The sequence below is a fragment of the Callionymus lyra genome, chromosome 8 (genome assembly GCF_982586985.1).
Source record: "Callionymus lyra chromosome 8, fCalLyr1.hap1.1, whole genome shotgun sequence".
Taxonomy (NCBI): Eukaryota; Metazoa; Chordata; class Actinopteri; order Syngnathiformes; family Callionymidae; genus Callionymus; species Callionymus lyra.
Window position 1 is genome coordinate 24,258,755 of NC_141825.1, and position 26,352 is coordinate 24,285,106.

At 40.2% G+C, this 26,352-nt stretch overlaps 1 protein-coding gene and 5 non-coding genes across 6 annotated transcripts; 2 read left to right on the forward strand and 4 right to left on the reverse strand.

The window, feature by feature from the left end:
• The first annotated feature begins 93 nt into the window (after positions 1 to 93).
• On the forward strand, positions 94 to 165 carry trnap-agg (transfer RNA proline (anticodon AGG)). The gene has a single exon. It is a non-coding gene; the product is annotated as a tRNA-Pro (tRNA).
• Positions 166 to 935: 770 nt separating this feature from the next.
• trnap-ugg (transfer RNA proline (anticodon UGG)) lies at positions 936 to 1,007 on the reverse strand. The gene has a single exon. It is a non-coding gene; the product is annotated as a tRNA-Pro (tRNA).
• A 378-nt stretch (positions 1,008 to 1,385) lies between these two features.
• trnap-ugg (transfer RNA proline (anticodon UGG)) lies at positions 1,386 to 1,457 on the reverse strand. The gene has a single exon. It is a non-coding gene; the product is annotated as a tRNA-Pro (tRNA).
• A 7,064-nt stretch (positions 1,458 to 8,521) lies between these two features.
• Positions 8,522 to 19,374, forward strand: LOC148074320 (macrophage mannose receptor 1-like). Its single transcript, XM_087797881.1, has 30 exons — positions 8,522 to 8,642; positions 8,708 to 9,109; positions 9,778 to 9,951; positions 10,309 to 10,464; positions 10,733 to 10,846; positions 10,914 to 11,054; positions 11,116 to 11,298; positions 11,682 to 11,839; positions 11,903 to 12,019; positions 12,084 to 12,199; positions 12,267 to 12,415; positions 12,874 to 13,073; positions 13,139 to 13,251; positions 13,324 to 13,405; positions 13,476 to 13,614; positions 13,761 to 13,799; positions 14,035 to 14,198; positions 14,713 to 14,777; positions 14,848 to 14,948; positions 15,030 to 15,169; positions 15,875 to 15,986; positions 16,072 to 16,247; positions 16,668 to 16,773; positions 16,957 to 17,189; positions 17,269 to 17,428; positions 17,509 to 17,658; positions 17,733 to 17,849; positions 18,598 to 18,756; positions 18,829 to 18,861; positions 18,926 to 19,374. Exons 1-30 carry the CDS (start codon positions 8,576 to 8,578, stop codon positions 19,141 to 19,143), a joined length of 4,284 nt encoding a protein of 1,427 aa, XP_087654007.1. The 5' UTR covers positions 8,522 to 8,575; the 3' UTR covers positions 19,144 to 19,374.
• A 5,253-nt stretch (positions 19,375 to 24,627) lies between these two features.
• Positions 24,628 to 24,699, reverse strand: trnap-agg (transfer RNA proline (anticodon AGG)). The gene has a single exon. It is a non-coding gene; the product is annotated as a tRNA-Pro (tRNA).
• A 1,276-nt stretch (positions 24,700 to 25,975) lies between these two features.
• trnap-ugg (transfer RNA proline (anticodon UGG)) lies at positions 25,976 to 26,047 on the reverse strand. Its single transcript has one exon. It is a non-coding gene; the product is annotated as a tRNA-Pro (tRNA).
• Between the last annotated feature and the right edge of the window lie 305 nt (positions 26,048 to 26,352).

Below are 26,352 nucleotides of genomic sequence, written 5' to 3' on the forward strand. Positions count from 1 at the left end.
GCCAAAGCGCTCAGTTTCAAGTCTTGAAGCGCTACATCAGCAGCTGAGGAGCTGAGATCCAAGAGCACTTTGAAAAATGTTTTCTAAACATCTGGCTCGTTGGTCTAGGGGTATGATTCTCGCTTAGGGTGCGAGAGGTCCCGGGTTCAAATCCCGGACGAGCCCTGATTTTCTTGGGGAGGCAGATGTAACAAAAAAAATTAAAATATCATATCAAATATCATGTCTCTCATTTCAAAATGTGAAACCCATATACATTATATATTCATTACACAGAGTGAAGCATTTCAAACATTTATTCCTTGACATTTTGATGATTGTGGCTTATAGATAATGAAAACAAATTCAGTGTCTCAGAAAATATTATATAAGGACAATGAAAAATCTAAACAGAAATGACAGGCCTCTGTAAAGTTTGTTAATTTGTTAATTTAGTTTGTTGGGCCTCCTTTTGCATGAATTACTGCATCAATGCAGCGTAGCATGGAAGTGATCAGTGCGTGGCACTGCTCAGGTGTAATGGAAGGTTGATTTGATAGCAGCCTTCAAGGTCATTGTTGGGTCTTGTGTCTCTCATGTTCCTCTTCACAATACCCCACAGATTATCTATGGGTTTCGGATCAGGTGAGTTTGCAACCAGTTTTTGGTACCTTTGGCAGTGTGTGCAGGGATGAAGTGCTCTAAAATGTCCTGGTAGATGGTTGTGTTGACCGTGCACTTGAGAAAACACTAGCAGACGACATGGCTCCACCATCATATGGCATCATTGACATGCTTTTAAAGATTTTGCACATCACTGTGTGGTACTGGGCTGCAACTGCAGACGATACTTTTGAAACGGTTGCAGCTGATGAAACTTGAGCTGCAGATAAACACACTCCAAGCACAAGTTTGGTTCACATATGTCTGTCACACACTCAAAATGTTTAAAATTAGGGCTCGTCCGGGATTTGAACCCGGGACCTCTCGCACCCAAAGCGAGAATCATACCCCTAGACCAACGAGCCAGATGTTCCTCGTATCAGTCTTCAGAGTTCTCATCCATTCCAGCTCCTCAACTGTTGATGTGGCACTTCAAGACCGGAAAGTCGTGCCTTTGGCGCCCTCCATCGGTCATAATAGGACCAGCAGCTTCAGTCACAAGCATGAATGAAAAAATGAAAGAAAACATGACACACTTTAAGAAGTCTGGAGTTCACGATTCGAATCCCGGATCAACCAGTGGATGTGTCCACCTGAAGTCCAGGTCTTGGGACAAAGTGGTGACCACTCTCATCCTGTAGATGAGCTGCACACAAAGCAAACGCTCTCTCAGGATAAGTGGGATGATGCATCCCATAGTTGACAAGTTTGCTGCTGTCAGACGCTAAAATGTCTAAAAATTAGGGCTCGTCCGGGATTTGAACCCGGGACCTCTCGCACCCAAAGCGAGAATCATACCCCTAGACCAACGAGCCACGTCAAAACCTCTTTGACAGCTGATTTGAGTTGGTGATGTGGAACCTGACAGCTGAGTAAATTCTCAACAGCACCATCTAGGGGTTCAACGTATTAACAACAGCGAAACATCTGGAATAACTTCATATCTCAGGCTCTCTGGGTTTATGATCCTTGAAAAAAGTTTTCTCTTCATTTCATTTTGTGGGTCTGTGTCGTTCTTTCATCACCGATGACTTCCATACTGGGCAGAATTACTTCAACAGATCAATTCAACAGTTTCCTGTAGGAAAGAGGGTCAGTACTTTTAGATATACGACCATGGAAACACTATAGACGAATTAAAGTATTGCTCATTGCTCTGTAGCATCAGGACACAACCCCATGGTCGGAGTGTATCTGCTGTTAATTGTTTTGGGGCTTTCTCTGATGTGACGTCAAATTGTTTATGTTTTAAGTAAAGGGGCTGGTCCGAGATTTGAATCCACCCTCTCGCACCCTAAACGGTATCATACCAACAGACCAACGAGCCATATGATTCAGTTAAGAGTCTTTAGAGTCCTGTTACATCCCAGCACCTCTCAACTGTTGATGTGACGCTTCAAGACTTGAAACACGGTGCGTTTGGCGTCATCTACTGGTCAGAATAGTAAAAGCTGCTTTAGTGTCAAACAGGAATGAAAACATGCGACACTTTAGGAAGTTTGTAGATCAGTCCACAGAGGTGCTTATTCTCATCCAGCCGGCAACATCCTGGTAGAAGGTCAGACGTTCTTGAAGAATCTTGTGATGTCCTGCAAGGCCACCAGATGGTGCTGTTAAAACATGTCACATCTCTCAGGTGCCACATCAGCAACTTAAGTCAAATGTGCTTCTATTATCTTATATGTATACATGTGAGAAAGAGAGAGAGAATCAATTGCAGTGTTGCAGTGTCGCACTTGCTCCTGAGATCTTCCTCTCTCTTTGCGCTTTTCTTTTCTGTTCTATTTGACAAAGACATGTCTCTAGTTCAACACTGAAGAAAACTGACCAGAAACGGTTTCAACTGAGAAAAATCTATAAACTTAGGAAAGGTATGTCACAGCATGGTCTGGATCTTATAATCCATGTATTTGTGTCTTCTCTTTTAGACTATTGTAACAGTTTAGTTTATTTTGGCGTTTAAATAAGAAGGATCTATCTCGCCTGCAGTTGATACAAAACTCTGCAACCAGAATTCTTACCGCTCTAGTAGAAGAACTCACATTTCTCCAATCCTTAAATCTGCATCGACTGCCATTTTCTTTCAGGATCAACTTTAAAATTCTGGTTCTTACTTTCAGATCTATTCATGGTCCGACCTTCCATCATTGATCTGATCCAGACTTACACCCCAGCTCGGGCTCTGAGGTCTGTGGATTAGAATCTACTGATGGTTCCTGAACACGCTTCAGGACCAGAGGAGAGAAATCCTTCCAGACTGTTGCTCCTAAGCTTTGGAACCATCTCTGTGTTTGATGATCTACTGACTCCTTCAAGAAACATCTTAAGATACTTTTATTTGTGCCTGTGCATGATTTTCTGGGACTCTTGCGTTTGTCTTATCTGTCTTTATCTTTTAAAGTATATATTTTAACTGTGTATTGTTTTTGATTGTTCATGGGCTTTGTCACCTTGGTCTAGAAAGATGTTTTACAAATAACTATTTCTTACTTATTTACTTACTATATAGCTGTAAACATGAGAGAAAGAGAGACAAATAATGAATTGCGATGTTGCAGTATCACACTTGAATATATATTTCACTCATTTCAGGACTGTAAATAAATGTTTACCACTGGCTGCACAGAACTAAAACGGTTAAAACTGGAGTCCGTTTCCGTCGCTCCAACACAACGTCACCTCCGGGTCTTAATATTTTGCTTTATTGAGAAAAAAGGGTAAATTCAGAGTGTAGCGGGTCGTTTATTCGCCGCTTCAAGTCAAACAAGATACAAACTTTTACGATCGATCAAACACGCTCTTTGCCGGCAGCTCTACAGGTCAATAGCTCCGGGAAAGACGGTCCAGTACCATAGAGCATCGCTGTATTTAAGGGAAAGTTTTCTGTCCAGGGGGTCGTCTCTTCCGGGGCAGATGGTTCTTTCAAGTCCGTTCATGTCTCGGGTCACCTGGAGAGTAACTTCCTTACTTCCCTGTTGCGTGGGCAGATGCCTTTGTCTTCCAGCCCCCCTTTTTTGGGTGTGTTCTGCTTTGTTCTATGTTTCACGCTCCCAGGTGTGAAATGGGCAGACGGACAGATGTTCAAGTAATCGCTGTTATGACTCTAATCCTGTTCCAAGCTTTTCTTGAAACAGTGTATCAGTCTGGAGTGAAATGTTGGTTGTGAATGTGTATTCAAACGTTTAAGCGCTTAGATGAAGCTAGTAATTTATACTTTATATTTTGATTATCTTTTAGCATTAATTCAAGTATGGCGTATATGTATAGTGTATAATATTTTTTAATCTAACAGAACAGACAAAAACTTCTACTGAGTTGCTGCTTGAGTGCCTCCTTAACTCTGTGTTTGTTTAAAAAAAGGGGAGCTGTTGTCACTCACTAAAATTAAATAAAATGTAGGGCTTGTCTGGGATTTTAACCCAGGACATCTCACACCCAAAGCAATGATCATACCCTTAGACCAAGCAGCCAGATGTTTCGGAGATCAGTCTTCAGAGTTCTGATCCATTACATCTCCTCAACTGTTAATGTGGCACTTCAAGACCGGAAAGTCGTGCCTTTTGCGCCCCCATCGGTCGTTATAGGACCAGCAGCTTCAGTCACAAGCATGAATGAAAAAATCACACACTTTATGAAGTTTGGAGTTCACGATTCGAAACCCGAATCAACCAGTGGATATGTCCACCTGAAGTCCAGTTCTCTCAGGATAAGTGGGATCACGTAGTTGACAAGTTTGCTGCTGTCAGGCGCTAAAATGTTTGAAATTTAGGGCTCGTCCGGGATTTGAACCCGCACCCAAAGTGAGAATCATACCCCTAGACCTACGAGCCATATTTATAGATATGTAAACAGCAAAATTGTATTTGCTAAAGTGGCACCTTACAGTTGTGTTAAGTTGCAACAGCACCATCTGGTGGTTCAACATTTCAATAACACCAGCACATCTGGATTAACCTCGTGTCTCAGTCTCTCTGGGTTTATGATCCTTAAATAAACTTTTCTATTCATTTCATTTTGTGTGTCTTTGTCCTTCTTTCATCACCGATGACTTCCATACTGGGCAGAAATACTCCAACAGATCAATTCAACAATTTCCTGTAGGAAAGAGGGTCAGTACCTTTCAGTGCAAGATCATGGGCACATTAAAGTATTGCTCATAGGCACTGGATCATCAGGCGAGTGTAGCATCAGGACACAAAGACGTTCGGAGTGTAGCTGCTGTTAATTGTTTTGGGGGTCTTCCTTGCTATGAGGTCACAGTGTTTATATTTTTAAAGTAAAATTAGGGCTCATACTTGACTCTGGTGTTGTGATATTGTAGTATAAAGTACAATATATATTTGTAGTATTGTCTAGTACTTGACTCTGGTGTTGTGATAGTGTAGTAAGAAGTATATATGTGTAGTATTGTCCAGTACTTGACTCTGGTGTTGTGATAGTATAGTAACAAGTATATATGTGTAGTATTGTCCAGTACTTGACTCTGGTGTTGTGATAGTGTAGTATCAAGTATATATTTGTAGTATTGTCTAGTACTTGACTCTAGTGTTGTGATAGTGTAGTAAAACGTATATATGTGTAGTATTGTCCAGTACTTGACTCTGGTGTTGTGATAGTGTAGTAACAAGTATATATGTGTAGTATTGTATGTACTTGACTCTGGTGTTGTGATAGTGTAGTAACAAGTATTTATGTGTAGTATTGTTCAGTACTTGACTCTGGTGTTGTGATAGTGTGGTAACAAGTATATATGTGTAGTTTTGTCGAGTACTTGACTCTGGTGTTGTGATAGTGTAGTAACATATATATATATGTGTAGTATTGTCCAGTACTTGACTCTGGTGTTGTGATAGTGTAGTAACAGGTATATATGTGTAGTATTGTCAAGTACTTGACTCTGGTGTTGTGATAGTGTAGTAACAAGTATATATGTGTAGTATTGTCCAGTACTTGACTCTGGTGTTGTGATAGTGTAGTAACAGGTATATATGTGTAGTATTGTCAAGTACTTGACTCTCTGCTCTGCTCCTAAAATGCTCTGAAGATCCAAAGCCTCACCAGTCAAGCCCATGGTGCATCTTAAAAGAATAAGACAATAGGAATGATCATCTGTACTTGGACTATTTCTGTTCTTCACTTGAGTGAGCTGAGGTGGCACTTTCTGGGGCCGGTGGGGCGGGCGGTTGCGGGGTCATCCATCCATCTATCCGCCCACAGCGCCCCCCTCTTTCCCCCGGGACGAATGCTGCGACAAGTGCGTGGTTTGTCGGTGGATCTGAGCCAGTCGCATTTGTAACGATCTAACATTTTTGCAAATCAAATAAGAAAAACTTTGCAAGCCCAAAACAAAAATTGCCCTTTGTTATTTTGCTTGTTACAATGATCCTCTTCCTCTCCAAGATTCAGTAAGTCTCTCATCATGACCACGTTTTGAAGTTATTACTTTATAAAGGTCACCCCCTATCTGAAATATCGGCGAATGAGAGGTTACGAGGGCGGAGTAATAATGGCTTCACTCCTCCTACAGCCAGCTGTAATCACACCCTACTTTGTTTACACAACGAGTCCCTTGGAGGTGGAGACCTCTGGGATTGATGACACGCAGTGACAAATCTTGATGTCTGACCAATCACAGCAGAGTGGATGAGGCCCTTCCAGAGTGCATACAGTCTACTGTCTACACTGGAAGCGCCCGCGATATTTAGTACTTTAGTACTTCCTGTTATATCGCTTGTCATTCTTTAAATGAAGGGTAAACAAGGGTAAACTATGGACTTATTTTGTCTTTTTCTGAAACAATTCTTCTATTCCCTGGGCACTCAGTCGCTACATGGACGTACAGTTTTAACTATGACTCTAAAAAGGAACAGATTACTCAGAAAATAATCCCAACCCTTGGTCGACATGAGGGTGAGTAAAAAATGAGTGAAGTTTGAATCTTGGGTCAACCATCACTTCATTGTTAATAAGTGGGATCTACAAAAAGATAATGTTTTTGATTTCCAGACTTGTATCCAGGAATTTAAATATAGTATTAATAACTTTTATTTTGATCTTCACCAAGAAAATCTTTTTTCATTTGCCAAACAAAAAGACATTTGAAACTGCGGGATGTTTACAGTCAAATCTTTCTTGTCATGTATCAGTCTGTTGTAGCTAGTGCCGTGTTCTTTTGGGTTGTGTGTTGGGGCGGAGGCATGACCTGGAGAGACACTAGCTGGCTGATCAGGAAATGTGCTGGAGAAAATGATGAAGACACTTGTGAAGAGCATCCGGAGAAACCCTCGACACCCTCTGCATGTCACTATGGCGGCTCAGAAGAGTAACTGCAGCCAAAGGCTCCTCTCCATGCACTGCAGAACTGAACGCTTTAAGATGTCCTTTGTTCCTCTTTTTTTTTTAAATATTTTGTTTGCTGGATTTTTTTTTATAGACGCATCTTTTAACGTTTTCCTCAAACGTAGAGTTTTTCCTGCCGCTAGATGGCACTCTCTAAGTAGAGCAAGACAAAAAATGAGCACTTGGCAACGGGATTGTTTTACTTTATTTTCATAGACGGTTACTCACTGAAAGTGATGCAGCATGTATTATAGTAAATGCTGTTAATGTAGTTAATGGTTCAACAAATATATTGGTAAATTATCTGTAAACAATGAATAATCTTATTCAAACTATTTCATTCTTTTTTTACGGTTTCTGTTTTTTCTCATCTTTTTCTCACTGCAGTCCATGTCAATTTTCTTTGCACCTTCGGTTTGAGTTGCGTTCTTCTGGCAAAGATTTGATGTGTCAACAATACATTGTTTCTTACTAAGCTCGCAGCCACACCTTTCTCGCTTTGATTTTCCCTCTGCTGGTATGTGTCTCACGTCCTCTAAGGTGCAACTTGCCTGTTGTTTGTTTTATTTGATAAGGATATAGCAAACCTTTGAAAAAGCAACATTGTTATTGCAGATCCCTCTGTTATTACAACCAGAAACAGGATATAAGTAGCAAATAAAAAAGTGATGACTTGTGAGGAACTTTTTTTTTCTCACCGACCCAAGTGCGAAGGGACTTATAAAGACTGATAAGCAGCTGCATCTCTTTTCCTGTCTGAGCCTGGCTTGTCAATTCAACTGTCCACCAGGCACTTTTTCACTTCCTTGCTGGCTGCAGTTTAGCTATCATTTGCTGTTTCATCTGGTATTTCCTAAAGACCCACCTGACCTTTCTGCTCGGCTTATCTGGGGTATTTTACATAAGTCCTATGAATGCTAGAAGGACCACGTTTGTCTTTGTTCTGTGCTAAAGTGATTTGATTTTCTGGAACTCCTGTTGTGTTATCAGTTTTATCTTGCCCTATCTTGAGTATCGTTTTGATTGTTTAAGCGCTTTGTGACCCTGGTCTGGAAAAGCGCTATACAAAAAAAAATTACTTACTTACTTACTTAACCCCAATTGCTAAGTAATCTGGTGCGCTGCAGCCTACTCCCACCTGTGTGTGATCGTGTGAGTGACAGTTTAAGATGCTTTTAGTGGTTGCAAAAAGAGAAAGGAATAAATAAGTAAAATCCATTTACCATTTACTTCCGGAAACGGTATTATATTTTCATCAAAAAAAATCTTTAACTTTACCCTTGTTAAAATGTAATTTAACAAATTGATTCTGATTCCAATTATATGGATTTTTAAAAAGTTAAATTTTGAAGGAAATTTGTCAACGTTCAATACATCCACACACAGGTTCAGGTTCCAAGAGAAAACGGTTTTCTCTGTCTGTGGATGCTCCACCAAATTGCCGTCAATGCCCAGCAGTCATGTGACAGGATGTCTATTGGTGCTATTAAGGAAGGAAAACAGCATGTCCTCTTGTCATTGCTGATCAAAGTTTAACATTTTGGTTCACACCAACCTCACATCTCTCATGACTTGAGGTGGAGCATCAGGAGCAATGTTTCTGTGTTCTCTGCCGGTGTTGCTCTGTCTTCTGCACGCTTTCTGCATCACCGCAGATATAGGTATGTATTTCTACACCTGGTAACAAGAGAAGGACCGGCTGCTGATTTGTTCTGTTCTGCTCCAGACAGCGGCTCCTTCCTGATCTTCAACGAGGACCACAACAAATGCGTGAGGGTAGAAAGTGCCACCTCGATGACGGTGGCCCCCTGTGACCCTAATTCCAAATCCCAGCGGTTTCGTTGGGCTTCTGAGTCTCGTCTCCTCAGCCTGTCACTGAACCTCTGTGTCGGAGCCACCGAAATAAAGGACTGGGTTAAAGTTCTGCTCTTTGAATGTGATGAGAAAAGTCAACTGCAGCACTGGGATTGCAAGAACGACACACTCTTTGGCCTCAAGGACCAGGAACTGTACTTTAACTGGGGAAACAAAAATGAGAGGAACATTATGGTTTATAAAGGTTCTGGGGTATGGAGTCGTTGGAGGGCATTTGGTACCAAAGTTGACATTTGCACCAAAGGGTATCAAGGTAGGTTTTTCTTAATTCACTCTCACAGAACAGCATACTTTGGCTTTATTCAGGACCATTCCACAACTATAGGGAACCTATTGGACTCAATATAATGTCACTGCTGACTGACATGCAGGACCAGCTTTTGCATTGTCATCTGACATGTGATGGGATAAGTTTAGCTGCAGCAAGAATAGTAAACTTAAAATAAAGGGCTATATATAATATTATATAATAATCTGTTCTTTCAATTGCTTCTTGAGTTCATTCGTTGTTCTTCTCTGGTCTGAGAAAAACATCTCACATTAAAAAAATAAACTGCGAACATGACTAAAATGATCTCTAATAGCTTCCTAATGATTGAGTTGAAGATCCTGTATTCATTCACAAACAAATTGGTTTTACTAAGTGATTGATATTTTAATTGTATTTTGATCATTTAATAAATAGTTGATTTTTGCTTTTGGTGTCCAAATGTGGCTCCACATGAGAGAGATCTTCATCTTGACATGTTTGTACTCCAGCTACATCTTGTGTATGCATTTGTGTCTTAGTTCAGTTTTTACATTTTGTCTTTCAACACAACGTATAAAACTGCGTAGAAAAGGTTTCATGAAATGTCCAGTGATTGCTATGAGAAGCAAACTATTATATGATAATGATGTTGCTCTGGTGTCTCGTCCCAGAAACCTTCACCATTGGAGGCAATTCTTTTGGCTCACCGTGCCAGTTCCCATTCAAGTTAAACGACAAGTGGTACTCTGAGTGCACCGTGGAAGGACGCTCAGACGGACAGCTTTGGTGTTCAACAGATGCAGATTATAATAAATCCAATAAATGGGGCTTTTGTCCGACCAATGGTAAGTTACAAAAAGTCCTGCACCTTTGCTTCCTTGTTTTCTTCAAGTAATTTTGTTGTCCTTGTTTTTTGGCTTGATATATTTGTTATGGTAAGAATGATAGTTACTTGTAAAATAAAGCGTTTCCATCCAGTTAACAGGCTTTTATTGTCTCCCTTTTCCTCCGTATTTTCTCAAACATATTCACCAATAATCAATCGAGTAATTTAAAAAGTAATTTTTTCCTCATCTCTATTGCATCACAAACATTGATGCAAAAAAAACAACCTTAGAATTCCTCCATATCGATCCCAAATACACTGATGACTCACCTTAATATACAGCTGCGCTCATTGGTAATGCTCTTTTACAATGCAGGGACCAAAGACTGGACCACTGACCCAGTCACAGGCGTTCAGTATCAGAGGAACCTGCAGTCAGCATTGAGCTGGCATCAAGCAAGGAAGAGCTGCCAGCAGCAGGGCGCTGACCTCCTCAGCATCGTGGAGCTGCACGAGCAGTCTTTCATCGCAGGTGCTTCTTAAAGAGAGCATTTATTCGTGTTGCTTCAATATCTCTCTATACTTTAACCGCTCTTGGTCTCTGTGAATAATTCTCCTTAATCAGCCTTGACGCCACAAGACGATGCTCCACTGATGTTATGTGTAGTGACTTTAATTGTTTGATTCATTTATTATTTATTAGTTTTTTCTGCTGTCACTCGCTCTTGTCAAGGTTGCCGTGAAATTCCTGCCTTTGTGAATTTAATTTTATTTTAATTATAACTTTGACATTTAAACAGGATTGGTAGACAACTTGGGATCAACTTTGTGGATCGGGCTCAACAGCTTAAGTTCTGGGGGTGGATGGGAGTGGAGCAATGGACATCCGTTCAGATATTTGAACTGGGCTCCAGGTCTGTATATTTAAAATATCGACACATAAACAAAAGAAAAAGTATTTTCAATTCATTTGCCCAACAGGTAGCCCTTCGTCTGACCCTTTAAGTGACTGTGCTACACTAAACTCTGCGAAAGCATCAAAATGGGAAAGCAAAGAATGCTCAAAGAAGCTTGGTTATATCTGCCGCAAGGAAAATCCTATTAAACAGTTGCCTGTCACAAGTAAGAGAACATCCACCATGTCCTTGTCGCTTTTTATAAATCCAATATCACCTGTCCACAGCCAAGGACCAGCCAAGCTTTTGTCCGAATCTCTGGGTTCCCTTCGCTGGTCACTGTTACTTCCTGGAAAGATCCAAACACATGTGGAAGGATGCCTTGAACCTCTGTCGCAAGGAAGGAGGAGATCTGGCCAGCATTAACAACATTGAAGAGCAGAGCTTCATCATCTCACGGTCTGGATATTGTGAGTCGCACATTCCAATTCGTTGGGCACCAACTCAGGTCTGCTATTGTGGACCAAGGGATTTTGTCGTTAAAAAAAAAAAAATCATCATTATTTGAGCGTTTATTATATTAAAATGTCTTTATCAAAATAAAAAAAAAACAACAGACAAAAACTTGGATTGAATCATACATTATTCTTTATAAAAAAAAAAAAATTTTCAAGGAAATAGTTAAAATCACAAAAATCAAGGGAAAATAGCTTATAAAGTTCCCCAAGATACAGTTTTAAACATCTAAATAGAAGTTATGACGTTATTTATGACGGTCTGTGGCAAAGAGCAACTCTTTAGTTTTCAATTATTAACTGACGCAAAAGTATCTGTGTCTGCCTGTGAACATCAGTACCGACAGATCAGCTGTGGATCGGGATGAACGATCAAAGGGTTCAGCTGTTATTTGAATGGTCGGATCGGTCTCCAGTCACTTTCGCACAATGGGACACTGATGAGCCCTCTCAGGCTGACAATCTTCAAGAGGACTGTGTTCTCCTCCAAGGACAGGTGACACGGCTGATGACAACACGATGACACAAACCGTAACCGTGGTACTTGTCTGCTCCACAGGACGGCGGCTGGGCGGACCACAGGTGTGACAAGTCATTCGGTTATATCTGCAAGAAGAAGGCTTCCAAAAAAGCAGCTGATGGCGCTCAGAAGCCGAGCAACACCGGATGCAAACCCGTGAGTGCTGGCATCTCCCTGGGAATTGATCAAATCACAAACGTTTCCATCATGACATCTGCAGGGCGCCATGAGGTTCCGCTCGCATTGTTACAGCATTGGAACTGAAATGAAAACTTTTGATGGAGCTCAAAGGGAGTGCTCAAGTTTTGGGGCAAACTTGGTTGATATCAATGACAGGTGCGTATGTTTTGAGTTTTACTCTCAGAATGATGATTAGACAGAATTTGAAAAAAATTGTATGCAGGTACGAAAATGCCTTCTTGATCAGTCTGGTGGGGATGAGGCCAGAGAAATATTTCTGGACTGGATTTTCCAACACAGATGACCGACACATTTTTCGGTGGTTTAGCCGAAGGAAAGTGACATTTACGCATTTCAACGTTGGGCTGCCAGGTATAGCACACCCTTCGTACTAAACAAAACTAATACGATGTTTTCAGAGTCACCAAACCTATAACAGCAATAGACAGAGAGTGACAGGTCGGGGACTGATGTGTGAGTCTCAATAAGGTGTATGGTTAAGATCAGGGGCATCAAACTGGTCCAGAAAAGGGTCGAGATGGTGCAGAATATTGTTGCAACCAGTCAAGCACACATGAGTTAACGAATCAGGTGTGAGCTTAAACCAGCAGCACCTAACAATCAGCTGATTACAGTCTTCAGACGCCTGATTGGTTCATCTATACCTGCTCGACTGGTTGGATCCAAAACGTGCACCATCTCGGCCCTTTGAGGACAGGTTTATGACTTGGCAGGTTAGAGTGAGAGGCTAGTTAGGGTAAGACGTAGGGATCACTAACATCTTTCAATCTTTTTGTAAACGTGTATTTCCATCTTATTTTTCATAAAAGACAGAAGACAAGGATGTGTTGCCTTTACTACTGGAATCCATGCTGGACTGTGGGACATCATCACCTGCAACAGTTCGCAGAACTTCATCTGCAAACGTCTATCGGGCGACATCACGACAACAGCGATGCCTCCCACTACGCCCGCCCTGTACTGTCATTCAGGCTGGACCCCTTTTAGTAAAAGAAGCCTCTGCTACAAAGTGAGACGTGCCTTATGTTATTCCACTAAAGTTACAGTAAATACAATATATCATATCATTTAAAGGTCTACAGAAAAGCAAAGGATTACAAGAAGAGCTGGTCTGAAGCACAAAGCTTTTGCCGGGCTGTCGGTGGGGAACTTGCGAGTATCCATAGCAAGCAGGACCTACATGGACAGTATGTGGAAAAAGAAAATAGTGAACTGGATTGAACAGTGACAGTACTTTAACTCCATTTTCACCATCATAGGATTACTTATTGGGATTATTTGTGGATCGGCCTCAGGATGAACGGACCCAATGAAGCCTTCACATGGTCTGATGGATCGCCTGTAAGAGAAAAAGATTCTTTAAGACATCATGTTTGTTTTGTGTCCTAATGTTGTCAATACTATGATTCAGTTCAGCTACAACAACTGGAATTACGGAGAACCAAATTACGATGATGCTGAACTTTGTGTGGAGCTCAAAAGTTATGAAAGAAGGTGGGAAGATCGTTACTGCGACATTCCCAATGACTGGATCTGCCAGATACGGAAAGGTAACTTGTTATGAAAATATATGTGTTGCCTTTAGTTTGTAATCGTGGCATCCAGAAATAATGTGAGGACAGTTGTAGCAGGATGAGTTTGTTCATTAGCATTTGCTCATGTTTCCAAGTTCATTTGTTCTGTGTTTTCTTTTCAGGTCAGACTCCAAAACCTGAGCCTGTCGATAGTAAGGAAGGTGAGAAGATTAATAGTTATATCATGATACCCTCTAAAGGTTTTTTGGTAAAAGATTTTGCCCTGTAAAAATGGAATTGAAACCAAGTCTTGAACCTTTTAATAAAAATTTGATTGTTTTTATGATGTACTGCAATCCAGTTTATTTTCATTTATACTAAACTGGGAATTATAGCTTGAGAAAGCTTGAGAGTTAAACACATGTGTTTTAAACATATCTGTCCATTTTCTTACAGTATACAACAAAACCGCAGACGGATGGGTTATTTACAACGACAACCAGTACTACATCAATTTAGAAAACATGGACATGGAGGACGCAAGAGCCTTCTGCAAAAGCAAATTTAGTGACCTTGCTGTCATTAAAAGTGACAGTGAAAGGAGGTTCATTTGGCGTCAGGTAATGTCATCCGTTTATTTCATCAATTTGTATATTCCTTGCACTATTTTTTTTAAAATATTTAAGAGTTTCTCAGCACTTTAAGAAACTGGTAAAAGTCTGGACTCTGATGAGCTTAGTAATTGAAGTATTTTTCAAGTCTTGTTGAAGAAAGATATTTGTAGAATCCCAGGTTAATCCAATAAAAGTAACCAGTTAAAGTTTACTGATAATTGCACTTGTGCAAAGTTTCATTATATCTTGTCAGTGTTTAATTGTGTCTCATTTATTTCACACTTGTTGTCTCTGGGTGAAGGTGAACGACCTCCACCACTGCATATGTATTTCTCGAAGCCAAGGAGATTGTTCACCTTGACCCAGAGAAAACACAGGGGATATTTGTTTTCTGGCCTCTGGGTCTCCTTGACCCAGTGATAAAGTCAGAGTCAAATCATTTTTTAGAACAGGCTGGATGTCATATACGCTGAAATGCTTGTTTTCTGTGAGTAGTTGACCAGAGTTGTGTGTTTAATAGATACACGGAGGAAACAGAGATCAGTACTACATAGGAATGATCGTGAACCTTGACAAGTCATTTAGGTACTTGTACATCAGAAGAAAGTGTCACATGTTCAGGATTTGTTTTTAAAAAAAGTTTCAAACTATCTAGCTGGCTTGATGGCACGCCAGTAACATACACTGCGTGGGAACGTAACGAGCCTAACTTTGCCAACAACGATGAAAACTGTGTGTCCATAAACACGAACATGGGTGAGACAATCGCTGTCTGAGAATGGTGTGGGTGTATGGATTAGAAAAGTACACAGATACATGTCTTTGTTAATCCTTCAGGGTTCTGGAACGATATCAACTGTGACACGGATCTTCGGTCTATTTGTAAAAGAAGCAACAATTTCATCAACACAACTATGTCACCAGCAACTGTCCCGAGAGGAGGGTGTGCTCCAGGGTGGGTGGCTTTCAACGGCAAGGTAAGAATCATTCTAGAGAAAACTTTTGGGGGCCTAAAATGCTTCAATTAATATTATATTAGCTGCACCATAAATGAGTGTTTGCACTGATGCTGCCAGACCGGCTCACTGGCTCATTTACCATTCATTTAAATAGCAGACAATGTTTCTTCTAGTCTTTCCAGGCTTCACGGCTCATTTGAAGAGACGACTTTTCTGTAGACAAAAAATATACCATTTGTTTTTTTGTACAAAGGTTTTAATTAGAATAATTTCCACCTATAAAAGTAAATTTAGATGTATTTTAATGGCCGAGTTGTGTCTAAGTTAACCGGGTAGCGGGGCAACAAAACCCCCCACATATTTACTTTCTTGTTTAACATTTCTCATAATCTTTCGCAACTTATCAACCTTTCCTCCCGGTCTTCGTCTTCATACTTCTTTACACTTGTGGCCCCTGTAAAACACTCTTTTTTTTAAAAAGGCTTTCCTTACTCAGTTAAAAGTGAGCATCTTAGACTCTTACTCTTCTAACTCTGAGTCTTGTCTTTGTGTAAAAGATTCTATCTCTGAACCAAATATCACCTAAGTCAGTCCTCACCACCATTTCCACCCAGTCTGCACTCTCCTCTTCACCTCCCTTCATCTCTGTCCATCGCTCTAGTCTCCTTCAGTTGAATACTGCCTCAGTATGATGCACATATATTTTCTCAATTGTTGTTATAGTGCTATAAATTCACTGTGGGCAAAGACACTAAATTGTCCTGGCGTGGAGCCCGAACTAAATGCATGGATCTAGGAGGAAATCTGGTTTCCATCAGGAAAGAGAAGGAGCAAGGTGAGCATTGGATTTCTTTTCATTTTCAAAGGCAAGTTTGAGTTTGGAATTCACCGGACATTTCTCCTTCGTTTCCTCATCTCAGCATTCATAACCTCACGGTTGGCGAATGCTGTTGAAGACTTCTGGATCGGGATGAATATCGTCACAGAATACAGTTATGAGGACGCGTTTGGACAGTTTGTATGGACTGATGGAAAAGGGATTTCCTTCACAAACTGGGCAAAAGGACAACCAAATCACAATCCCAATTTACATCTGGTACTATCAAAGAGTTTTGAATGAAAAACAACGGATGAATCTTCATATTTATTAGAAATGAGACTATCATACTAGAATCCTGTTGGGAGTGGATGCACTTCCACATAAAATGAGCCTTTTTTAGCAGCTTGTAGACTGTAAGCTCAAATCTCAACTGTTGTCTTACCTAATGATGAATGAGAGTCAGTGGACAAGTCTAGAAAAGGACATTGTTTTTCTATACTCGTACTTGATGATGTGATTGGTTGTGTAGAAGTAAAAGTTGCAGCGTTGTATCAATTTAGTCAAGTGATGCAGAAGCATCAGCAGGGTTTACTGGGTTTTATTTCAAAAAAGTAATTGTAATATCCTGGCGTCACTCATCTCGAAATCAACATCTTATTCACTCACTGATCAATGTGAACTAAATCTGTGTTGCAGGATTTCGATTGTGTCATGATGGCCGGCATCAAATGGAGTGAAAAGGGACTCTGGAAACTTGAAGAGTGTGCCCGGACTTTGAACTACATTTGTAAAAGAAATATTGGTGCGTTCATGGCCAATTATAAAGAATTCAAAACATAGATTGTGAGTTTGGTGTATGATGAGCTGGTTTCTGTCTTCCATCATATCACACTATTGTTGGGCAGTCAGATGGAGAGTTAATCAACAGTAGTAGAATAAGTGAGCTGGAGAAACATCTAACATGATCTTTCAACTATTGTGTAAGATTTACAGATCGCAATCCCGCCCCCGACCGATTTGACAAAATCCTTCTTCAAGCTCGGAAACGACTCTTACAAACTGGTGGCACAGAAGATGAGTTGGGAAGAGGCGAGGCGGCAGTGCCAGGCCGATGACGCGGATCTGGTCAGTGTCCTGAGCCCGGTGGTCCAGTCTTACCTGGCCCTGCAGATCGATAAGTACAATGAGCCAGTGTGGATTGGACTCAACAGCAATGTGGTAAATAACTGATGTAGATCCAGTTAACGATCGAAGCAAAGCTACTGCAGAAGAAACTCAAGTCTCTTGTGTTCGACAGACCGCTGGTCGCTACAAGTGGGTCGATAACTGGATTCTATTGTTCACCAAATGGGGTAGGTCTGAGCCCAATTATGCCTGTGCGTACATGGACCTGGACAAAACCTGGAAGACAGCGCCCTGCACCAACACCTACTACTCTTTCTGCAAGATCTCAACAGGTTGGAATTTCCCCAAACATCCAGGAATGTGTTGCATAGATGACGATATTGAATACTTAGTCTTGGATGATATGTTTCAGTCACGCCTCCTACTGGTCCACCACAACTTCCCGGGAAATGTCCTGAGAGCACCAGAGTTGGGTGGATTCCTTTCCGAGGGTTCTGTTACAGCTTTGTCACCGCAGGCCTTCAGGATTGGGCACACTCTACCCTAGAATGCATGAAAATAGGTACGTTGATGACAGTAGTTTCCACATTCTATCCCGACAGTAAACGTGTTATGCCTTTTTTCGTGCTTCATCAGGGGGGTCTCTTGTGAGTATCAAAGATCCCGAAGAATCACATTTCATAAAAGACAACTTGGAGCATATATATGATAGAGCAAATTCCTTCTGGATAGGACTGATTAAAACCCACGAAGGTGAGTTCAAATTCCAACTCACTAAAGATTGGAGTTGCTCATTGGCGCATAAGCAATGACTGTGCTTGGCTATGGTTGGCCTTTAATGGTGCATCGTGCTAGTGTAGGAGGGTTTTTCATGACAAGTTTGTGCTGTTTGGACGGTCCCTTGGTTGTTATTATTAGTATAGTATATTTGGTTTAATTAGTTTGTTTTATTATTATTATTTGAATTATTATTATTATTCACGTTTTTCTTATGTATACTCATAGTAATCATGTTATTATTTTATTTATCATTATTTCATTATTTTTGTTTTACCTCAGTCATACATTATTTTTATTTTTCTGTTTTGGAAAAGGAAAAAATCTAAAAAATAGAAAACATGTTTAAAAAGGATGGAGTGTCTGTATAAACATTCTAAATGACTATACACAGCATAATACATGAGCTTGTTAAAGCTACCAGAAAGTTCAGAAACTGTTCAAATATGTAGTAAGTAAGTAAGTAAGTAGTATTTATTTATATAGCGCTTTTCCAGACCAGGGTCACAAAGCGCTTTAACAATCAAAACAATACTCAAAAAAGTACTTACTTTAAAGATCAAGATAATACTGAGAACAACACAGGAGTTCCAGGTCCATCTTCATGTTTTGAAGTTTTTGTTGAACAAGACCACTCCTTGTCACGTATAATTAAAATAATTTTCTGAAGTTTTTATTTTTATTCACATGAGGATTCATGTTTAAAATGAGATTCTCTTTTTAGATACCTGGATGTGGATCGATGGCTCCGTGGTTGACTTCACTAACTGGATGCCCAACGCTAAAATGTCTGATCCGTGTGTCAGTATTTCTTCTGAATCTGGACAATGGACCACACTTATGTGCCACAAATACATTTCATTCATCTGCAAAACACCCAAAGGTTGGTCCTGAACAGAGTTGGCATGTTGAGCGACTCACCGACCCAGTTGCTGACATGTTTTTTCTTCAACAGTTGTTGTTCCAACAGAGAAGCCTGCACTTATCGGTAAGTCGTGAAAGCAGTTAGGTGACGATGAAAGATGCAAATTAACAAATGTTTTCTTCTGCAGTTCATGCGATTGAGGAGATTACCTTACATGGATCACCTGGAGTCACCGTGACAGTAGTTCTAGTAGTCATAGCCGCTCTTGGACTTTGCATCTTCCTTATTTTCCGCAAGAAAATTCCCACCCCAACTTTGGGTGAGTCCGCTGCAGTCGACACCAAAGGGCTGGTGCCCAACATCGAGGAGAAGGAACAAGCGGGAGACGCTGCAAATCCATTCTGACCTACTGGAAGATATATAAGGTTTCAGTTAATAATAATACCTTGGATAATGAATAATAATTAATGAACGACGAATACTGGTGACATGATTGTGTGATTTATGTACAGGTCTGTATATTTTTATATAAATGATCCAATAAAGCTTTTTTACCATGAGATGAATGACCATGAAAATAGCTGGAAGGGTTATATGAAGGAAGACAAATAACACAATTATAAAGAAAGAAATACATAAAAGTATGAATAAATAAATCTGTGAATAAATTATCAAAATGTCAAAATGAATAAATAACTTCTGATTTTGCTTTTGTCGAAGAATAAAGAATTTCTACAAAGCGTAGAGCTGCAAACGTAGAAATGTATCATGTTATCACACAATACTTCAGCATAACATAATAACGTGAGACTTCCATGTCAGGTAATACTGTGATACTTCAGTAATATGAAAATATAATAAAGTTATACTTCATGATCATATAATAACGTGACCTTTTGCTAGATATATACAGTACATTTATTTTGAAAATTAGTTATTTGTGTTTTTTTAAACATGTATTTATTTATGTAATGTTTAGAATTTTCATTTTTTATTTATTTTGACATTTCGTTAGCAGTATGCAAATGTAGTAGTCGGACAGAACATCAGTAAGTAAGTAAGTAAGTAAGTTTTATTTGTATAGCGCTTTTCCAGACCAGGGTCACAAAGCGCTTAAACAATCAAAACAATATTCAATAAAGTATATACTTTAAAGGGCAAGATAAAACTGATAACACAACAGGAGTTCCAGAAAATCAAGGAAAAGCGTCTTTAGATGTTTCTTAAAGGAGTCAGTAGATCCATCAAGTGCAAAGAGAGAGGAAGATTGTTCCAAAGCTTAGGAGCAACAGCCTGGAAGGATTTCTCTCCTCTGGTCCTGAACCGTGTTCAGGAACCATCAGTAGATTCTGATCCACAGACCTCAGAGCCCGAGCTGGGGTGTAATTCTCTCGTGTCTCCTGCTCCTCAAATCACGCCTGTCTTCTGTGAAGCTGACAGCAATACATTGTTGAGATTTTTCATTGACAAAATTAAATTGATCAAAGAGAAAATCTCTCCCCCTTTGTTTTGAACCCCTACTGTCTCTGAGCCCCTCTCCTCCTCTTGTTCTTCCTTCACTGCTGTATCTTTGGTTGATATTTCGGCACTAATGAACAAGATGAAACCCTCCTCTTGCTCAGATGACGTCCTTCCTTGTAGGATTTTATCAATCATCTGCCAATCAAATGAGGTCGGAATCGGCAGATCTGTTGTGTGGAGTCCCTCAAGGTTCTGTTCTTGGTCCTTTATTATTTTTTCTGTAGTTGATTCCCCTCGGTAAAATCATTCAGAGATTTCCAGATGTTTCTTATCACATTTTTGCTGATGACATCCAGCTCTACTGCTCTTTTGATCCAACTGAGCCCCAGAGACTGAACAGCTTAGTCAATTGTTTGCTAGAAATCAAACAATGGCTGAGTGAAAAGACTTTGCAGTTAAATGTGGACAAAACTGAAACTCTGGTGATGGCTCCTGATTATACAACACGTCCTCACACCCAAGGCGTCATTCCGTCCTCGACGTGCAATTCCCCCCTGGCGTCCCTAAGGTGACGTTAGAGAGGGGACAAAAACGTTGGTTTTAGCCTACCTGAGTCACCCAGTAATATACAGAGCAATCCCCGACGTCGGATTCAAACGACCTGGGTAACATTTGACGCGTCGCCTAACTCGTCGTTGCCATGGTAACGTGACGTGACTTGACGCTGTTGTCATTTGGCTACCGTAATTCTAAAACTATGAAGCGCACTTGAAATGTTTAATGTCAACACTGCAATTCTACCCCCGATTGTGCTTAACGACCTCGATCCACTTTGAGGTCATACACAACGACCATAAATCGGTTAAAAAATGCTTCATTTGTATTTTTTGAAGCTTGGATTGTTCACGCATCGCGGAAGTCAAGAGGCTCTTGCGGATTAATACATGCTTAAAAGGTCCTGTAAAAGTGACTATATTGTATATTTTGAGGTGTTTCAACTCCATAATGTTGACATTGTTTTATGAATGAGTAAAATAAAGACCGGATGAGCTATTTCGCTTGATCCTCTTTATAATCTGGTGCGCTTTTCTATGAAAATAGAACCTTTCATTGAGATTGCATTTATTGACATATGTTTTCTTTTTATTTAGCTGCGATTATGAACGATCTATGTGACGTTTGTCAACAGTAATCGCGATCCTGCAGAGGTGACGTCACACACGCTTATAAGACATTGACAAAGTAATGATCCAGATCCTAATAAATGTTCCTTGTTTATTTAACTTGAAAAATGCGCATTTAATCTGTATTTGACCTTGTTTTTTTACACAGCTCAGACGTAGAAAATTATCGTGCACGGAATGTAGACCCCCAGAAATAATGTTTCATTGCGTGTAATGTAACTTTCTGTGGTGCGTTAACACGAGAGCTAGTTCGCTAAAACTTAGCCTTTTAAACTATAATGTAACTCACACACGTATTTTGTTTGTTATTTTGAAAGAACGAAAATATATTTATATTCCAATAAAAAGTTTTCTATATTGTTAGGTCATGGTAGGCGATTTATTTTATTATTATTCAAGATATTGATTTCATTTATCACTTCCGCATATTAATACAGATAACATATTTAACGTATTTAAGTATATAAGTATACGTTTATTTTAACCCTTTTGGATGAGGGATTGATCTGTTGTAGTTTTCTTTAAATTAAAGAATATATATAAAATAATAATGAAAAGTATTTTAAATTCCAGCATAAAGAGGTAAACCAGATGGAAACACCATCAAACAATGGATGAAGGAAACATGGAGAGCTTATCTCTGAATGATCAAGTATACTTACTTAATTATTTATTATATTTAAAAGGGAGCACTAGTATGTTTTTGTTTTGTTTTTGCATGGAAGTGACATGCAAGAACTGCCCAGAACTCCAGACCTGCTTGACATGAAACCTTTCTCTCTGTGGTTCCTGACAAATGATTTCAAATCTGAAGTAAGTGATATTTGTAACATAGTGAAAACAAACTTGTAAACCTACAGCACATCCCATCATGGAAATAATCTAAAATGCAATTCTATGTTCTTTTCTAGGTGAGATCGAGTGCCGCATATCAGGTGCTGGACTAACCATCGGGGGTACTATGGGACGTTATTTAAAATAATATAAAATTGTACTTTATTACAGGTTTCATATCAAACAATTGTTCACACATCGTCACAAATATCACGAGTAACCATCAGAGTGAATCTGCACGACGTTGATGGTCTCATCCTCAGCGAAGACTTGTGTGTAGTAGTTTCTGGTCCGAGTCATGGTTCGAGTGACGTCATGCTGACTTGCTCCTACTCCTAAAATGCTCTGAAGATCCTTCAAAGCCTCACCAGTCAAGCCCATGGTGCATCTTAAAAGAATAAGACAATAAGAATGATCAGCTGTACTTGGACTATTTCTGTTCTTCACTTGCTAAATAAACTCTTACCTTGCTGTGACGCTGCCATGTGAGACAACTCTTTCAGGGAATCACAACGACTTGACAGAGACTTCCAGAGGTGGTTCATCTCCTTCTCAAGAATCTTTCACTTCCTGCCGTCTCCTTACTGCCATAACAATGTTGAATCCTCTTTGTCCGAAAGTCAACAGAACCTGGAAAAACATTGTATTAATGAAGTCGTATGATTCCAATCATTTGAAGTGTAAAATCTATTGAAAAAGACTTCAGTCTGGCACCTACCAGCTTGATGGGCACGACCAAGGTCGTTAAGCACAATCGGGGGTAGAATCGCAGTGTTGACATTAAACGTTTCAAGTGCGCTTCATTGTTTTAGAATTACGGTAGCCAAATGACAACAGCGACACGTCATGGTCACGTTACCATGGCAACGACGAGTTAGGCGACGCGTCAAATGTTACCCAGGTCGTTTGCATCCGACGTCGGGGATTGCTCTGTATATTACTGGGTGACTCAGGTAGGCTAAAACCGACGTTTTTGTCCCCCCTCTAACGTCACCTTAGGGACGCCAGGGGGGAATTGCATGGCGTAGGACGGTATGACGACTCGGGTGGGAGGACGTGTTGAGTATTTTGGTCTCATTCTTTAGTAGTAAAAACTGTACGTCTATATACATATCCTTTAAATGTTATAGATTAAGGAGCCTTTGAGCCAGAAGACTTGGGTCAGAGCAAGGTTGATGGGCCTCATTGACTGAATGTCATTCAATTGGTAGGGTTCTGGACCGCGTTTCCAACCATTTCATTGATAAGATCTTTCTGGCTTTCACCCAAAAGCCTTGTAGCAGAGTGGAAGCGTGCTGGGCCCATAACCCAGAGGTCGATGGATCAAAACCATCCTCTGCTAGCATTTCTATTGCCTCGCATTCTGTAGGATAACAAGCTTTACATCTATATACATATTTTTGAAAATGGTTATACACTATGTTATTTTGTAGTGTCACTTTGCAGTTCGATGGCTCAGTTGGTAGAGCGGAGGACTGTAGAGCATTAAAGCCATCCTTAGGCCGCCAAGAGACAAATAATGAATTATAGATATGTAAACAGCAAAATTGTATTTGCTAAAGTGGCACCTGACAGTTGTGTGGTTCCTGAACACGGTTCCAGACCTGAGGAAAGAAATCCTTCCAGACTGTTGCTCCTAAGCTTTGTAATGATCTCTGCGTTTGATGATCTACTGACTCCTTCAAGAAACATCTTAAGACATTTTTATTTGTGCCTTTGCATGATTTTCTGAGACTCCTGTGTTTGTCTTATGTGTCTTGAACTTTTAAAGTATATATTTTATCTGTGTATTGCTTCTGATTTTTCAATTGCTTTGTGACCTTGGTCTAGAAAGGTGCTTTACAAATAACCACTTACTTACTTATTTTATATCTATATATGTGTAAACATGAGAGAAAGAGAGACAAATAATGAATTGCGATGTTGCAGTATCGCACTTGAATATATATTTCACCCATTTCAGGACTTTAAATATATGCTTACCAGTGGCTGCACAGAACAAACAAAAACTTCTACTGAGTTGCTGCTTGAGTGCCTCCCCAACTCTGTCTGAGTTTGTAAACAGCAAAATTGTATTTGCTAAAGTGGCACCTGACAGTTGTGTCAAGCTGCAACAGCACCATCTGGCTGTTCAACATTTCAAAAACACCAGCACATCTGGATTAACCTCATGTCTCAGGCTCTCTGGGTTTATGAACCTTAAATACAGTTTTCTCTTCATTTTGTGTGTCTGTGTCATACATTTCAGTGGAAGACCATGGGCACATTAAAGTATTGCTCATAGTTACTGGATCATCAGACAAGTGTAGCATCAGGACACAAACACGTTTGGAGTGTAGCTGCTGTTAATTGTTTTGGGGGGTCTTCCTTGTTGTGACGTCACAGTGTTTATGTTTTTAAAGTAAAATTAGGGCTCGTCCGGGATTTGAACCCGGGACCTCTCGCACCCTAAGCGAGAATCATACGCCTAGACCAACGAGCCATATGATTTGCAGGTCTTTATAGAGTATTGGATCTCAGCTCTTCAACTGTTGATGTGGCGCTTCAAGACTTGAAATGCGGTGCGTTTGGCGCCATCTACTGGTCAGAATAGTAAAAGCCGCTTCAGTCTCAAACAGGAATGAAAACATGACACACTTTAGGACGTTTGGAGTCTACGGTTCGAATCCCGGATCAACCAGTGAATATGTCCACCTGAAGTCAAGTGCTGTGTCTCAAATCGCATACTTCTCTTAGTATACTAAAAGTTAGTATGCATCAGGATAGTGTACATACTAACTAGTACTCAAATTCTCCACAGATAGTATGTCTCAAATCAAACTCTGCCGCTACGCACTAACCAGAAATGACGCGTCAGCTTCTTCTTCTACTTCTATTTAACAATGGTTTCAACCAACTGTTTGAACGCTATCGCCGACACCTGCTGGCAGCACGTTTTGCAAGTTTGGAAGAAGAAATAAAGAAAAAAATATGAGAATCTAAATATTCGCGAGATATTTAAGCTGGTATCAGCACCGAAGACGTGTTTATCCTCCTACTGCTGCTGAAAATGCACCTGAAAGTATATATATATATATATTTATAAATATATATGCATGTATATGACTTAACTTCCGTTTACAACGTCACTAAGATGGCGGCCGTTTAGGGTAGATAGTGTCCATCGAACCATCACTCAGTTTTCTGGGCGTTTTAGTACGCAATTTAGTGTGCATGGTGCACTAAATTTCGCATACTAAGAATTGAGGCGCACTTACGCACTAAAAGTACTAACTTTGAGTACGCAAGTATGCGATTTGAGACACAGCACACAAACTCCTTTCACAAAGTAAAATATTTCAAAATCAGGGCTCATCCGGGATCTTTTGCACCCAAAGCGAGAATCATACCCCTAGACCAACGAGCCAGATGTTCCTGATATTAGTCTTCAGAGTTCTGGTCCATTCAAGCTCCTCAACTGTTGATGTGGCACTTCAAGACCAGAGAGTCGAGCCTTTGGCGCCCTCCATCGGTCATAATAGGACCAGCAGCTTCAGTCACAAGAATGAATTTAAAAAATCATAAACTTTAGGAAGTTTGGATTTCACGTATCGAATCCCGGATCAACCAGTGGATATGTCCACCTGAAGTCCAGGTCTTGGGACAAAGAGGTGACTACCCCTAAACACAAAAGCTAATGCTTTCTCGGGATAAGTGGGATGATGCATCATATAGTTGACAAGTTTGCTGCTGTCAGACACTAAAATGTTTTGAAATTAGGGCTCGTCCGGGATTTGAACCCGGGACCTCTCGCACCCAAAGCGAGAATCATACCCCTAGACCAACGAGCCATGTTTATAGAAATGTAAACAGCAGGTTGTATTTGCTAAAGTGGCACCTTACAGTTGTGTCAAGTTACAACAGCACCATCTGGTGGTTCAACATTTCAATAACACCAGCACATCTGGATTAACCTCATGTCTCAGGCTCTCTGGGTTTATGATCCTTAAATAAAGTTTTCTCTTCATTTCATTTTGTGGGTCTGTGTCGTTCTTTCATCACCGATTACTTCCATACTGGGCAGAAATACTTCAACAGATCAATTCAACAGTTTCCTGTAGGAAAGAGGGTCAGTACCTTGGAAACAGCATTGACA

Excerpts from the sequence above, each read along its gene's own strand:
- LOC148074320 (XM_087797881.1), top strand. The coding sequence starts at position 8,576 with ATGTTTCTGTGTTCTCTGCCGGTGTTGCTCTGTCTTCTGCACGCTTTC. Across the intron at positions 11,299-11,681 it reads CATCTCACGGTCTGGATATT|TACCGACAGATCAGCTGTGG; the intron begins GTGAGTCGCACA and ends TGTGAACATCAG. Across the intron at positions 14,949-15,029 it reads GTCCATAAACACGAACATGG|GGTTCTGGAACGATATCAAC; the intron begins GTGAGACAATCG and ends TTAATCCTTCAG.